General features: G+C 40.5%; 1 protein-coding gene across 1 annotated transcript in view; it reads left to right on the top strand.

Annotated features, from left to right (window-relative positions):
* The first annotated feature begins 432 nt into the window (after positions 1-432).
* Positions 433-15628, top strand: part of Itih5 (inter-alpha-trypsin inhibitor heavy chain 5) — an 86406-nt gene continuing 71210 nt past the window's right edge. Inside the window, exons 1-2 of the mRNA XM_071599781.1 lie at positions 433-614; positions 8883-8927. Coding sequence (XP_071455882.1) covers positions 525-614; positions 8883-8927 — 135 coding nt within the window. The 5' untranslated portion in view covers positions 433-524. The remainder of the gene's footprint in view (positions 615-8882; positions 8928-15628) is intronic.

The raw sequence follows: 15628 nt of genomic DNA, 5'->3' as shown, positions 1-15628 counted from the left end.
GTGAGGGAGTGGGTACTATGCTGAGTGTTAGGGTGACCTTTCCCTCTCCTTTGGCACACAGAGGCATTTCACACCTTGCAGAAAGGGAGGAAAGGGTTAGGGTGGAGTGCTGGAAGGTGAAAACGGAGAAGTTTTTATACCGGAATCTGGTTCCTTTAAGGGCACAAGGTACAGAATAGGAGGGCAAGCAAGTGGAGAGGACCCACTGGACAGCGCACAGGTGGCCGGGCTGGGCGTGCTACTCAGGCAGAGGGTACCCTGCTTGGACCCGGGCCAGGGGAGGCGGGGATCGGAGGTGGTAGCGCGCCGGAGGCTGGGCTGGGTGTCCATAGGGGCGCTCAGGGAGGCAGGACCGGAGTGGGGACGCTCGGGGAGGCGGGGCCCGGGGGTTTGTCAGCGGGGAGCGGGGGGCGGGCCAGCGGGGGCGGGGCCCGGGCCAGGGCGCGTCCGCAGCTGCCGGAGTCCCGGGATCTCCCTGCGTGTCCCTCCCGGTCCCAGTGCGGTCCCCGCGCTCTCGCCCCACCATGCTCCTGCTTTTAGGGCTGTGCTTGGGGCTTTCTCTCTGCGCAGGGTCGCAGGAAGAGGCACGGAGCTGGGATGACACTTCGGAGCAAGTAAGCGGGAGAGCTGGAGGGAGGGGTGGGCGGGGGCCGGCGGGGCTGCGGTCCCCTCCCTCAGCCTGCCTGGGCCGCGTGGCTTCTGGACGGGAGTCTTTGGGCAGTTCGGACGCGGGGCAGGGAGGCATCACCTCCCTCTCCTTTCTCGACTTTCTGCACCAAAGCTTCCCCACCTGTCCGTCACTGGTGGGTCGCTTCTCCATCATCCGCAGTGCCAACCTGACCCTGAGGCTCCCGCGGAACTGTGCCTGAGACTCCAAGTCCTGCGGGACCAAGTTAACTTCTTGGCCTCGGGTTATCTGGACGTGTTTTGGCCAGTCTTTGTTAATTTCTGAGGCGACTAAGAGTTTGTTGCTATTGTTGTTGATCCAAGGAGAAGGGACAACCTGGGAAAGTTCCAGACTCATGGAAGCTTAGCTTTTCCCACGTGGAAACGGGGAGAACACGACTTTCCCATTAGGGTCTCAGCAATGGGTTAGCAGTTTAAAAATCCCCCGGAACTAAAGCGTCTTAGCCCCTTTAACTGATACTCAGTATGTTCGCTAGAGCTTGTGTTTTAACTGGCTTAGCCTCCCAGGTGAATAAAACCAATAAATATGAAATCCCAATCTGGTGTCCTACGACTAGGAAAGCCCTTTGGACAGTAGTATATAGCGGCTTCACACAAGTGGCACTGTGGAGACCTGTGAGAGGAGTGGCTGTCACAGTTAAAGTGGACAAGCTGCTTGCATACACAACATTTTAGTGACAAACTGTTCAGTTTAAAACCTGTTTTGTAGGTTGGGAGGAAGATATAAGCAGGGTACCTCTTTTCGCTTTTTTCCTGCCCCTCCTTTTGAAGAGCAGATCTGGAAGACAAATCTGCCCGGTCCTTGGTTAATTTCATGCAGACTATTTCTTATGAATGGGCTTATCGATCAAGTGGAGGTGGCAGTAATTCTTTCTGGGGGTCATCAGATGGAATATATACAAATCCCAATAGGCTTTTGTGTTGGTGTAGAACAAGTGCAGACTTTGGATCCAGAGACAGGCTGGTCCCTTCTCTTCCATTTACAGTGCAGTTCCTTTGGGCATACAGCCAAGGACGTAGATACCATGTGGTAGGGACCTGATATATACAGTGGACACTCAGTACATGGAAGGTGTTTTAGTAAGCAGTAAAGGGCATGATCGGTGGCTGTCTAGGTTTGAGTCCTGATTCTGTCACTTACCATCTCTGTTACCTTGGGCAGCTTACACTCAGTGCCTCAATTTCCTCTTACGTAAAATATAGGAAAATATTAGTTGTGTGTTTAAAACAGGGTTGGCACTGCATGTTAGCAATTGCTCTTGTGCAGCAGGAGAGCAGAAACAAGGAATTTAGAGTAAAGATCTTGTAACTTTTTTGTGGGATGGAGGAAAGGCAGTGTGGGAAGGACAGAAGTGAAGATTGTGTTTATGAATTAGGAGGACCTCTTACAGCTCTAACATCCAGGAAGGCTTAACACTCTCTAAACTTTCCTTCTTAGAAAAACATGGATTCGGCCCATTTAATGGTTTCATGTGATCTTTAATATGTGGTAATAATTTGTGTTGAAAATGACTAAATAAAAAAATGCAAATAAAATAAAACCTTTCAAAGTATGAAGTTCTATGAAAATTTGCAATTGTACCTTTGAGTAAAGCTCAAAAATAGAATAAGTGCTATTTTTAAAATTTAGTTATTTATCTTTTTCTTTTTTCTTTTTTTTGGTGAAGAAGAATTTAAGAGACAGGTTCTAGTACAGACTTCCTGGGTTCACATCCTGGCTGGGCACTTGCTAGGGGATTATTTAACATTTCTGAACCTTTATGTCTCAACAAGAATGACAAAACTACTTAATTACATGGATTTTGAAGAGTGAAAGAATTAATGTACTTAGACCTTAGAACAGAACCTGGAAATGTTGTCAGTACTCTATTCTCAAATATTATGCTCTTCAAAATTACATGTAAACTTAATTTAAAAATTGTATCCAGGTATGTGAATTTTATGCAAATCTTAATGTAATTATATAGACCCATTAACTTGCAATGCAATTCTTATTTGTCATTTACCTTTAATTAGAAATAGACTAATAACACCTCATTCAAATTCCTGTCTCCACCCCAACACTACTACTTTAAAAGACTCTTTCAGAAAATTAATCTTAAAGAGGAAGTCTCTTGTATAAAATCAGTCTGCTGATTTATATGTTTTGTAAGTTTTAAATTTAAATAAAGATTGGCTCTATTCCTATGATTAGAAAAGCAGTTTTAGCTTCACAAAATAGTAATAGACACCAGTTATTGAATGTCTTCAGTCTCTCAGAGAGTTTGTTAAGAACTTTTGTGTTAAAGAACTCAGAAGCCAAGTGTGGCAGCACATGTCTGTAATCCCAGGAGCTTGGGAGGCTGAGGCCGGAAAATTGCAAGTTCAAAGCCAGTTTCAGCAATTTAGCAAGCTCCTAAGAATTTAATGAAACTCTGTCTCAAAATTTAAAAAATTAAAAAAAAGACTGGGGATGAGGCTCCACGTTTAAGTGCCCCTGAGTTGAATCCCCAGTACTGTCCTCCCCATCAAAAGCAATAAAGTTATGATTAATCACCTTTCAAATATAGTCATACTGCTGGGTTCAAATCTGGGCCCCACTATTTCTTGGCTGTGTATACTTGGGCGAGTAACAAACTCTCTGGATCTCAGTTTCATCATCTGCAAAAAAGAGTTGATAATAGTTCTTGCCTCATTGGCAGGAGTGGATTTAGGTTTGAGGATGAAAATAAAGTTATCATAATTTGCAGAGCCCTTTTTAAAGGGAAAGAATATCAAATTATGACTACAAAATTAGGTGCTAAAGGGACCTCTTATTTAGAGTGATAAATTGCAACAGATGACAACTGAAAAAACATCACAAATATCACTCAGTTTTAGGGGTCTCTTACAAGGGAGGGAGCTCCAAACTTATAGTCTAAACATAATAAAATTTATTTAATAAATTGTGGTTTCTTGGCATGTAGGAGACCCTCAGTTTGATAATAAATTTGACAATAAATTGTATGCTCTCATGGTTATTGTGAGGATAGAGTTAATTCAGGCAAAGCATTTGCCTATAGTAGACACTAAGGTAATAGTAGCAGTTTTTAGCATTTATGTCCAGCCTTATTAAATCTTCACAAGTTCCATGACAAGGTCCTCAGTGAGCTGCTTTATAAAGGACAACCAGGGAAGGCCACCAGAAGAAACAATGCACCCAGGCTAACTGGGCGGAGCCCATACCAGAACCCAGATGTGCAGAGGTCAAGGTTGGGGCTGGCCTTGACTCCTCCAAGCAGCACCCCTCTTTCATGTGGACAGTTTAGTTTGTTTAAATGTAATATTCATTTGTAACTCCTGGCACATCAATAGTGTTCAATAAATGCTGATCATAATTCTAGCATCTATTGTAATACATTTCCAATTCCCTGAATTTGGAAATTTCTTACAAATTTCTATTTAGAGTCACATCTTTGTATTTGGGGAAAAAACAGAGAAGACAAATACATATGTGTGTGTAAATATATGAAACTTTCTAAAGCCAGTCCCAGATTGTGCAAACTGCAGGCCCCTCAATAATGCCTCCCTTGTGTGCATGAATGTGATTGCTGAAATGGAATTGTAGAACTGAATGGGGAAGGAGGATGCTGTGGGAGAAATTCCAGAGATGTGCTCATTCCCAAGCCAGCCATATCTCATTTCGTGGGGGTGGAAAGGAGGGGTGGGAGTCCTGAGCACTGTGTGATGAGTTGTATGTGACTCTGTGTTTCTAACTAGCACTTTCTCAAAGCCTTGGATGCTCAGGTTTGAGGAATCTTGCTCAATGTGCTGTTGGAGTTGCAGTCTGGAATGTGAGCAATGTTTCTGTGTCCCTGGAGCTGCAAGGTTGATTCAGGAAGATGGAGCCGCGGGATGAAGGCCTGAGCTTATGTTTGTGTGTGGGAATGGTAGGGTCAGGGACAAGTGGGTGTCCTAAACCACTCATTATTTTCCTATATTTCCATTATTTTTCACAAAGAAACAAAATAGGTTGACTTGCCTTAAGGCCAGCTGATTTTTTACCCCAAATCTTCCAGGAAATTGTTTGCAATTTTAGCCCAAATTTGAAGTTTCTTCTTTCATTTCTGAAGTTATAGAAACCCCGAATTGCAAGTGGTTAGTAGCTGAACAACTTGCAGCAGCTTTACCCCAAAGGAAGAACAGTTTTGTGCAGGTGACATAGAATTACCCAAAGGGAAATACTCCCACACTGGCTCTTCTTCAACTGGTGACAAACAACATCTTAAGTGACCTTCCATGTCTGACCTTGGTTTTGGTTCAAGTTCTACAGCAGACCTCTAAGGTAACTTGTCTCATTAGTTACCTGTATTAAACCTGCTTCCCTTTCATCCCATTCCATACAGACAAAGCTAGATCTAGTCGTACCTCTATCATATAGCCCTCCATAGTCACTCAAGAACAAAATGAACTTGACCTTTTCCCATTCCTTTTTTGGTTTTTGTTTTTCCTTTGTGAGACTGGGGATTGAACCCAGAGCCTCACACGTGCAAGGAAAGTGCTCTACCATTGAGCTCCATCCCCAGCCCTTTTCCATTCCTAAATATATATATATATTTTAGTTAGATAGTAAGTCCTTGATGGTAGAGATCATGGCTTATATTTCTTAATAAATACTGTGATCTGGACATCTGATGCTGGGGAAGTAAGCTCTAAGTCTTGCTAGAACCAAAGAATCCTACTTGAATCATCTCTTTAGGTTGCAAGCAAGTTGGTGGGAGCTCTGAGGTTACTATTTATGGTAACTCTTTCCATGAAGCTGAAAATCAGTAACTTCCTTGTTCCCAGTTCCTACCCCCAGATTCTTATATAAGACAACGGAAAATTACTCAAACAATAAAAAGGATCAGGAATTCCTAACTCAAAACAATGATGATGACATTGGTGCCATTTGTACTTCCAGTCCCAGCTGGCACCGGGAATCTGTCTGTACTGGGATGTTTTGGTTCTGGGTCAACCTGAGTTTAAACTTGGACTGAAGTGTAGCCATCAGGATCCCCTGAGACATCAGATAGTTATCTCAAAAATGGAAAACCCACTTGTCTTGTTCTCCTTAAAGCTTGCTTATTTCCTTGTAAAATCTATTTTTAAAAGGAGGAGACTTCAAAGAAAATACTTTAGATCAATCAGAGAACTTAATACCTAGAGGGGTTGGGCTTTCCTTCTGACCATAGTTATTTTTAAGTGGTCCCCAGTCTATTCTGCAATGTTAGGGAGGGGAAGGCCTCAGATGAACCTGCAAAACTGGTAAATAACTTGCCCATGATCCTTCCAGTGGTTTCTGATACATCTTACCTCCTTTTAGAAATCAGAGACCACCATCCACCTAGGAATTGTTTGGTTCCCATTTGGATTCAGGGTGGCTGTCAACCTAAATCCTGTAGTTTCCTTTCTGTTCTTGAATTTTGAGTATGAAGCTATCTAGTGGTTTCTAGTTTTAACTTATAACACACACACATACTTGGGATAAGGAAGAGGATGGGGTTAAACAATTTCTGTAATACAATCAGTTTTCAAAAGGAAATATCTTTATTGTTTTTTCTATATGGAAGGGATACCTGATAGTTTGTCAAAACTGAAGAAAATACAGAAAAGTATTAAGAGAAAGAATTCAACCATCCCAAAGTAACCATCTTTAGCATTTTGGTGCGGGTTCCACACATAAAAACACTTATCCTTGCAAAAATGAATCATATTAAATGTAGTGTTTGTTGCCTGATATAATATTTTAAATTGTGTCGTGAATGTATCTGTCAGGATAAGCTGAGTTATGCTAGATAACAAGCCCCTCATTTATTTCTTGCTTATGCGACTTGTCTGTTCCTGGTTGGCAGTGGAGCGCATGTGTACACTGTTGTCCCTTGTGAACATGGGCCTGATGAAGCTACCGATCTAAAAACTGCTAATTACTATACTGGAGGATCCAGTGTCTATAATTTAATTCTTGGTCCAGAAGTGACAAACACTACTTGCCTTCACAACTTATTGGCCACAGCTAGTCATGTGGATCCACTTACCTTCCAAGGTAGTAATCTTTCAGGAGGAGAGCTAGAAAAATATTTGATGAATAGCATTAAAGTTTAGTAACAAGAGGATTTGTTGATATCAGTAAATATAGATCCACATCATTATTCTCAACAGCTCTGTTGTAATTAATGTATCATGATATATTTAATTGAACCACGTTTTAAGGATATTTTGGACAATTTCCAATTATGAACAATTGCTTTAAAAGTTGCAAAGAATTTTCTTGTGTATCTATTTTTTTCCAATGATTTCTCCTCCTATGATATTTTTCTTTTTAAAAATTTATTTATTTTTTATTTTAATTTGTAGTATATGACAGCAGAATGAATTACAATTCATATTACACATATTGAGCACAATTTTTTATATACAAAGTATATTCACACCATTCGTGTCTTCATACATGTACTTAGGGTAATGATGTCCATCTCATTCCACCATCTTTTTTACCCCCATGCCCCCTCCCATCCCCTCCCACCCCTCTGCCCTATCTAAAGTTTGTCTAACCCTCCTATGCTCCCCCTCCCAACCCCACTATGAATCAGCCTTCTTATTTCAGAGAAAACATTCAACCTTTGGTTTTTTGGGATTGGCTAACTTCATTTAACATTATATTCTCCAATTCCATTCATTTACCTGCAAATGTCATGATTGTATTCTCTTTTATTGCTGAGTAATATTCCATTGTGTATATTATGCTTTTCTATAAGTAGAATTTTCAAATTAAAAGACATGCATTCAGGTGAGAATATAAAATGCTATAGTCATTTTGGAAAAACGTTTTGGCAGATTCTTAAAAGTTAAATTTGCCAGTAATTTCAGTAATAGGAAAATAAAAGTATGTCTCCCATACAAAGGATTGACTGTGAATCTTCATTCAAGTTCAGAATCATTCAAAATAGCTACAAAGTAGAAACAACCCAAATGTCCATTATCTGGCGAGCAAATGAAATGTAGTACATCCATACAATGGAATATCATTCAGATATAAAAAAGAATTGAGTACTGGTTGCTGCAGTATGGACAAACCTTGGAAAAAATCATGCTATGTGAAAAATGTCAGACACAAAAGTCTACATATAGTAAGTTTCCATTTATATGAAATGACCGAAATGGGCAAAACCATAGGGACAAAGTAAATTTAGTGGTTTCAAAGGGGTAGGAGAAAAGAAGAGATTCAGAGATGACGGCTAAAGGAAATAGGGGTTCTTTCTTGAACAGTAAAATGTTCAAGTTGATTATGGCCGTATTTGCACAACTCTGTATATGGTAAAAAAATGTTTTTACTTGTGCACAGAAAGGAATGAATTTCATTTTATGTAAATTACACTTCATACCATTGTTTAAAGAATATGCAGGCAATCCCTGGCATATTTTTCAAGATTTTGATCTACATTGTCAAATTGCCCTCCAGAAAGAATATTTTATTACTCTTAGCAATAACCATTTACACTGCTACTATTGAGACAGAAATTTGTCATAAGTAACGTTTGGCACCTAGCTACAACTTTCAAATCAGTCTGGAGGGGCCCATTGATTATGACTGTGGTTTTTAAAGAAGGTGATTTTATCACTTTTCTGTGTTCCTCTGCTGCACATGGGAAAACATGACAAATCATCCAGAAAAAACACAATAAGAAAATTCATGGTAAAGAAAAAAAATCAGGGTAAGTTCAGTTTTGCTTTCAGAGTTTCTGGGAGGTTTTTTTTTTTTGTGGTGCTGGAGATTGAATCCAGGGCCTTGTTCAGGTGAGGGAAGTACTCTACCAACTGAGCCACATCCCTAACACTCTAAGAGTTTTGAGTTGCATAATGAGCCCATCAGAATAAGGCTGAGTACCTTCACTGATCATAATAGGTACAACAGCAAGGAGCTCAATGTCAAGCCCCAAAGTAAAATGAAACAGAGTAAAGATATTCTAATATCATCTCTCCTCTTACCGGAAAGACCATTCAGGTGACCAGGCAGGTTAAGAGCTGACCAGATCTGTTGGCTCCAGTTCTGGCCTGGAAACAAACTCCGATATAAAGTTAAAACTACCTTTTGAGATAGGTAGTCCTTTTGGTGAATTTGAGTGAATCTGAATTTTAACCCTCATATTTAAGGACACCTCATGATCTTGCTCTTCCATTTCTCCTCTTCCACGTAGGTTGGACTCAGGGTCCCCAGGCAACTCAGGCTGCTGCAGAGGCTGGTACGTATACCCTGGTGCATCTCAAAAGTCACTTCCCTTACTCCGCTGGTTCTTTTGAATCAGGCACACGCTTTGCATGCAGGCCCTCCGTAGCTTCTGGGGTTGCTCTCAGAAGAATTCTAACATGAGTCCGCGTAGCTGATTCCTTTATAAGTTTTCTAATTTAAGTGGATTTTCCTTGCTTGAAAGAGACTTGATTATTTCAGTAGGACTCTAAGAACAAAGCCTGAAGTTTCAAAGGGCTGTCTTTTAAAAAGAATCTAAACATAACATTTATTATTTTTATGGCATCCTTGCCCAGGAAAAAAAACACTTTGTTGTGAAGTCAACCGGTCAGGCATCCAAAGAATTCACTTTCACAGATGAAGGCAGCTGGTGAAAGCTGGGCAGGTTCTCACTGCCTAATGGAGGCTAGTAGGTTAGAACTTGAACAAACGTTCAGAAACTCTAAGAGCTTGTTTGAAGCAATCTCAGTTCTTCCTTATGAATGCGTATGTGGTGAAATATCAAAGCGAGGGGACATGTCTTAGGCTCCAGGGAGGCTTTCCTTTCTCTGGCTGGTGTTTGAATTGATTTAGATTGTCTCATCATTAACAGTATCACATCCATTACCATCCTTATTTGGACTGGGATTTTGTCTGTCTGTCTTTCTCTTTCTCAGTACTTGGGGATTGAACCCAGGGGTGCTCTACCACTGAGCTACCTCTTCAGCCCTTTTAATTTTATTTTGAGAGGGGGTCTCACCAAGTTGCTGAGGCTGGCCTTGAACTTGCAATCCTCCTGCCCCAGCCTCCTGAGTTGCTGGAGATACAGGCATGTGCCACCACGCCTGGCATTCTTTTTTTTTTTTTGCTTGTCTTCCTCTTCCCCCTTCCTTCCCATGGTCCTCCCAATTCTGCCTCCCCATATTCCCAATTTTGTTAGCTTAGTATTTTTTTTTTCAGGTTTTTATCCGTGTTCACATACCATAGATTAACATGTGTACTTAAGTATGTCAAAGATTGTGAAATATCTGAGATTTTTCCCTGTTACCATTTCATTAACGCTGGCAGGAAATAGGAGACTCCTGGGTCAGAGACAAAGACCAGTTTATTCCTCACAATAACAGTAATAATAACCAGGGTATAACATTTGCTCTATTCCTCAACCCCAGTCCCTGGACATGATGACCCTTACACATGCAGTTGGTTACATGAGAGCAAACTTAAGTTTAGGGAACATGATTTAATAATACACCAACTAATATACCAACTGCCCTCTGAACCTTCCTGATTTTTGCCCTTGCAGGAAAATATTCTCTTTATTACTCTGGACATTAAGCCAACTTGTCCTCTGCTTTGAAAAGAGATACCACCTATCTTCCAAGGCTGTTCACTAGACAAATATCCTTGAAAAGATAGTGCAGAACAAAGCATCCAGTGTCAGCTAGTGGTAAAAGTGCAGAAATTCCAGCAACTCCTGGGGAATATTATCCTAACAGTACACACATACACATATTCATTCATTCAACAAATATTTTTTTGAGTGTCTGATACCTGCCCAGCACTGTTGTAGGCATAAAATATCTTGCCCTCTGCAGAGCTTGAATTCTAAAAGTGGGTGGAAATAGATTTTTAAAAAATTGAAATAAAAAATAAATAAAAGTAACAGCATATTAGTAACTGGGAAGATGAAAAGTCCCATTGACAAGATGAGCAGTGGAAGATGGGACCTTATATACACCTATACATGAGATTTCTGCTCATTGCTTTAAAACAGTGGGGACCTTCAATGACCACTGATGTTGGCCGACGGCTTACTGTGTGCCAGTCATTCCTCTTCAGTTCTTTGTGTCTTGTCTCAATTACTCTTATCATGGTTTGCGGGGGACAGCATGAGAAAACTGAGAATCAGAGAGATTGAGTAACTTTTTCAAGATTACATGGCTGAGAAGAGGTGGCAGGACCAGGATTGAGTCCCAATGATCTGGAAGCTTCTAAGTCCATGCTCTTAACTAATACACCAGCTACTCTATGAATTATATGTATTTTCTATTCCTTATCATTTTCACTCTATAATACTTTACCTGGCATAGCTCTACCCATTTTTAAATGGTGAACACCATTTAAAACCCATGTCATTGATACATTACAATTTATTAATCAGTCTAGTATTGAACTCTTAATTTGTTTCTAGTTTCTTCTAAATAGTACCACAAAACAACAACAACAACAACAAAACCCTTTTTTTATACTGTTATTCACAGTGCTTTAATTCTGTGGCTTACATTTTCAGTAGGAGGATTGCTGATTCAAAATGGATGTACGTTAATTTTTGACAGATGTCTTCAGATTACTTTTTGAATACTATTGCTATTAATACTATCTGTATTTATTCCATTCTGTCACCAGTGATGAATATACACATTCCTCTTATAATCATTATGACTACTCTTTTGGATTTGCCAGTCTCTTAGATGTAAAGTGATATCTCATTATTCCTTTGGTTTCTCTGAGTATATACAAGTTTGGAAATTTAAAAATAGATTTGATAGCCATTCAGAGTAGTTCTCTGAATTGAATTTTTCAGGTCCTTTGCCCACCTTTCTATTGTGTTTTTATCCCCTTAATTGTCAATGTAGCTGAGATTTTTGTATGTCACAGATACCTTCTGTCTTCTAAAACTTTCCCCCATAAAACTGCCATTTACCTATTAATTTTACTTAGGGTATATTTGCCATATAAAAGTTTTAAGTTCCAAAGTAATAAATAAATTTATCTTTTCCTTTAGCCTCTAGTCTTTGTTCTTGGTAACAAAGACTTTCTTGATCCATTGGCTTAGACTCTTCAGAAAATCTCTTAGATGTTCTTGGAGACTTCTTAGAGTTTTCAGTCTTATTTTCACATGTGTTATAAATTTGTAACATGAACTATACCCATGCAACTGGAACCAGAACGATCTTTCCAGCAGCAGACCTGGCATATCATGCTTGTGCGAGCATGTCCTCGATGACTCCACATCACATGTGGGATAAACTCCAAGGACCAGGAGACCCTGCGGGATCTTAATTCCCTCTCTGAGTCTCCTTATATTCTGTGCTCTAGCCATCTCACATTAATTATAGTTCCCTGAATGTTCCACACTTTAATTAATGAATAGAATGTGAACGGCAACAGCTGGTCTTCTCCCACCATGGCCAGGCTGCAAGGATTTGCTGGATTTCTATTCTGAATTAATTAGGTATCCTTTTTATGAAGCTCCCTGGCAACACACACACGCACACACGCACACATTTTGAAAAGCAGGGGTTATCTTTGTGTCTGAGTTTCCATGGTGCTTTAGGATACTGGCCTAGTTTTCCTAAAATGATTCTCTGCTGACATTGAACCCTCAGACAGCAGATGCCCTGTCTTCATGGATTTTTGTAGCAGGTATTCTAAAATTTGTAGCCAGGAACTGTTATTCAGGTATGGTAAGATATGAAGACGCAGAGGAGATCTTCACAGAGGAAGAAGGCGGTACTCGTAGGTCTCTAGAAACAGGGGCTTCGGCACCAATGCGGGGTCACATGTGCAAGTACCATGGTCTGTCAGGAGGCAGAAGGGGCAGGGGATAGCATGGCTCAGAGTGTTTATTAGAGTTTCCATGAGAAGAAATGGGCATGGCCTGGTGTGTCTGCTGAGTTTAGCTTAAGCCTGGAGAGTTTGCATGATTCTGGGCTGTAACAGTTGTCCCTAGTTGTCCAGTACCTGCTCCAGGTGATGCAGGATAGGGACAGCGTTGACTTGGTGTGAGAGTTTGATAGAGGAGGTGGTTGGGTGTGGGCCCAGGACTGTTGGTTGGTGTGTGGAAGGTGTGCGGGCAGGGAAGTCATGCGCCCTCTCTAGGAATGAGAGGGACAGTCCCTCCAGGATCAAAGCCCCAGCTGCCAGAGCAACAAGAACACAGAAACTGATTGTTGGCTACAATACTGCAAGGAGCGCGATTCTGGGCCACATTGCCTCAGGGAGGCTACTTAGGTGTGTGTGTCTGTCTCCCTGTGCCCAACTCTGACCTTCAGGATGTATCCTTTTCAGCAGATAATAGGATGGGGTTTTTCCCATCCTATGGGAAAAGATGATAATTACGTGTTGCGTTTCTTCTCTTTAAATAAAAGGAAATACTGCTAAGTACGATGCATTACTGCATGTAGGCGGCTCAGAGCTGATGGCCCTTGTGTCTGCAGAAGGGTGAAATGATTTCCCAAGGTGGTAAATACATACAGCGTGCATTCTGGGAAGGGCCCTTATCGTTCTGCTCCACGTAAGAACAGTGTGTGCTTCCTCCTTTTCCTCAAGAGGAGAGGCATGAAGGTTTAGTTAAGTCTTTGTGTCCAGAGTTAGCCAGCTGCCACAGCAAACCCTCCTCTTCTAGAAGAGGCGAGGGAGTGGAGTTAGAGGATTTCTGAGGGAGCAGAGAACCACTCAGATTATTTCTCCTAATGGATATTAAAGGATGTTAGACCAGAAGAAAACAGGTTAATGTAGGAGAAGGCACCGGGTCCTGGGTGTTGGCAGCTCCCACCCCACACATTCCCATTGCATTTCCAGATGACAGCTTGGGTAATTCAGGACATCCTCTGGGTGGCTTGATTTTAAATGACTCACATGAGTCATCTGAAAACCTTTGGTCCCTTAGGCAGCTAATTAAGACACTCCCTGCCTCAAACTACTTTTCCATCTGTTTCATTATTTTTTTGCAGGAAAAAATAATGAAGAAATTATACTGTGTCACAGGAAGATTTTTTTTGTGGCCCCCAATTTTCCAGTTGACATCCCCAAACAAAATTATTAATTATAAATATAGAACACATGTTATATTTTTAAAAACTATGTACTGGGAAAATTTGAGGTAACTGTTTTATATCCTTCCTCTTATGACAAATTTTTCATGAGCCTCTGCCATTCAACATTCTGTGTTTGTTTTTTAATGTCATTTCCTCTGTCACCTACCTGTCCAACACACTTTCCATAGTGTATTCATGGCTGCGTCCAACTTCCCTGTCTGGTGTTGTTAGAATTTTCTTTCTTTCTTTTTTTAGTGGTGCTGGGGACTGAACTCAGGGCCTTGTGCATGCAAGGCAAGCACTCTACCAACTGAGCTATATCCCCATCCTAGAATTTTCTTTTTGTTTTGTTTTCTCACATACAAATTCTGCATCTATTTGAAAACCTTTTCTTACTTATTATAATTTTTTGTTCATTTGGAGTGCCGGGATCAAACCCAGGGCCTTGTGCTTGGTAGGCAAGCACTCTACCATGGAGCTATACCCTGTACACTACAGCTTATCTTTCTTCAAACTCTTGAATATTTTGCAGTCAAGTCTCTGTCTGTCTATCTGAAGCTACATATATACATGGCCTTCCCTGTATCTTCCTATGTTGCTTTCCTCCCATCTCATGCCTTGAGAGAAGGAAGAATGTGTGGTATTTCTTCCCAAACCTTCATAGAATTCCATCTGTAGCAGTACTTAATACATACTAGTTTATTACATTTCATTTTTTAGTAGGTATATATTTTTCTTTTTAATTGTTCAGAAAATTCAAATCAGTTCCATAAATGTTTTTTTTTTTTTTTTCCAAGTTGTCCCCTCTTGCTGAGAGTTGTGGATTGAAAAAGAGAGTCAACGTTGCTATTCTCCATGCATTTACAATGTAGTAGGGGTGGGGTAAGGATTGGTAGCTGGAGCTGATAAAGACATGCACGTAATTGATTCCTGCAGATTCTAGAGCTAGCATGCAGAACCAAGAGGGCAGGGCTGTGGTGTGTAAATAGCATCAGGGGCTCCTGGGAAAATGGTAACTGGGCAGAGGCAGCAAGACGAAAATAGTTTCTCAAGCTCTTTTCAACTTGTCTCTTGGGCCCATAAACTATGCCTCATATTCTTGATGGAATATTGTGGAACATTCTACTACATCTATAATCTTAATTTAAGGCCCAAGAAGTTATACTGTAATAAACAATGTTTGTCCGGTGTCTTCTAGTTTTCTCATTTTAAATTCAACAAAATCATTTCTTATCACATAAATAGGAACCCATCAACATGACATCAAAATAGTCACAGCGTATCAAGGGAAGCAGATTTTCAGTTATTTTTAAAATAGCACTGGGCAAGAACTCCACTGGAGGAGCTAAATTTTATTTAGAATGCTATGTAGCTAGAGTTATAAACTTCTGTTGAACTAAGGTGTAAACTTAGCACGTCCTCTGCACCCTGAGTACACGACTTTTATGTAAGAGTAAACAGTTGATAAGTGACCAGTTGATAAGAATTTTTGGAGAATGTCAGAATATGACAGCAGTTTCAGCATAGATTCAGCTTAACATCCTCTCTCCAGTGTTAATAATTTAGTGGATGGTAATTGAGGGTCATAAGTAACTTTTGAATCAGCAACAAAGACCACGTTCTATTGAGTGTATTTTGGAGTTCTGTATTTCATTGATTATCTAACAACTATGGTTGTGAAAGCCTTTGGCAACCAGGTGGCATGTGTAATCCTTTCATGAGAGAGGCAGGATTGACTGTCATCCTGGATATGCTACCTCCTACCTGGGTGACCTGGTAAAGCCACATGGTAAATAACTTTGTCCTGTATTGGTAAAGTGAAGGGATTGAGGTGACAAGAGTATTCTTCTGTATATTTTGACTTTATAATTTATACTTTAAATTCTTCCAAAAATAT

The sequence above is a fragment of the Marmota flaviventris genome, chromosome 12, assembly GCF_047511675.1.
Source record: "Marmota flaviventris isolate mMarFla1 chromosome 12, mMarFla1.hap1, whole genome shotgun sequence".
NCBI classification, from domain to species: domain Eukaryota; kingdom Metazoa; phylum Chordata; class Mammalia; order Rodentia; family Sciuridae; genus Marmota; species Marmota flaviventris.
The sequence above is the reverse complement of the archived record's forward strand: the minus strand, read 5'-3'. Positions and strand labels throughout refer to the sequence as shown.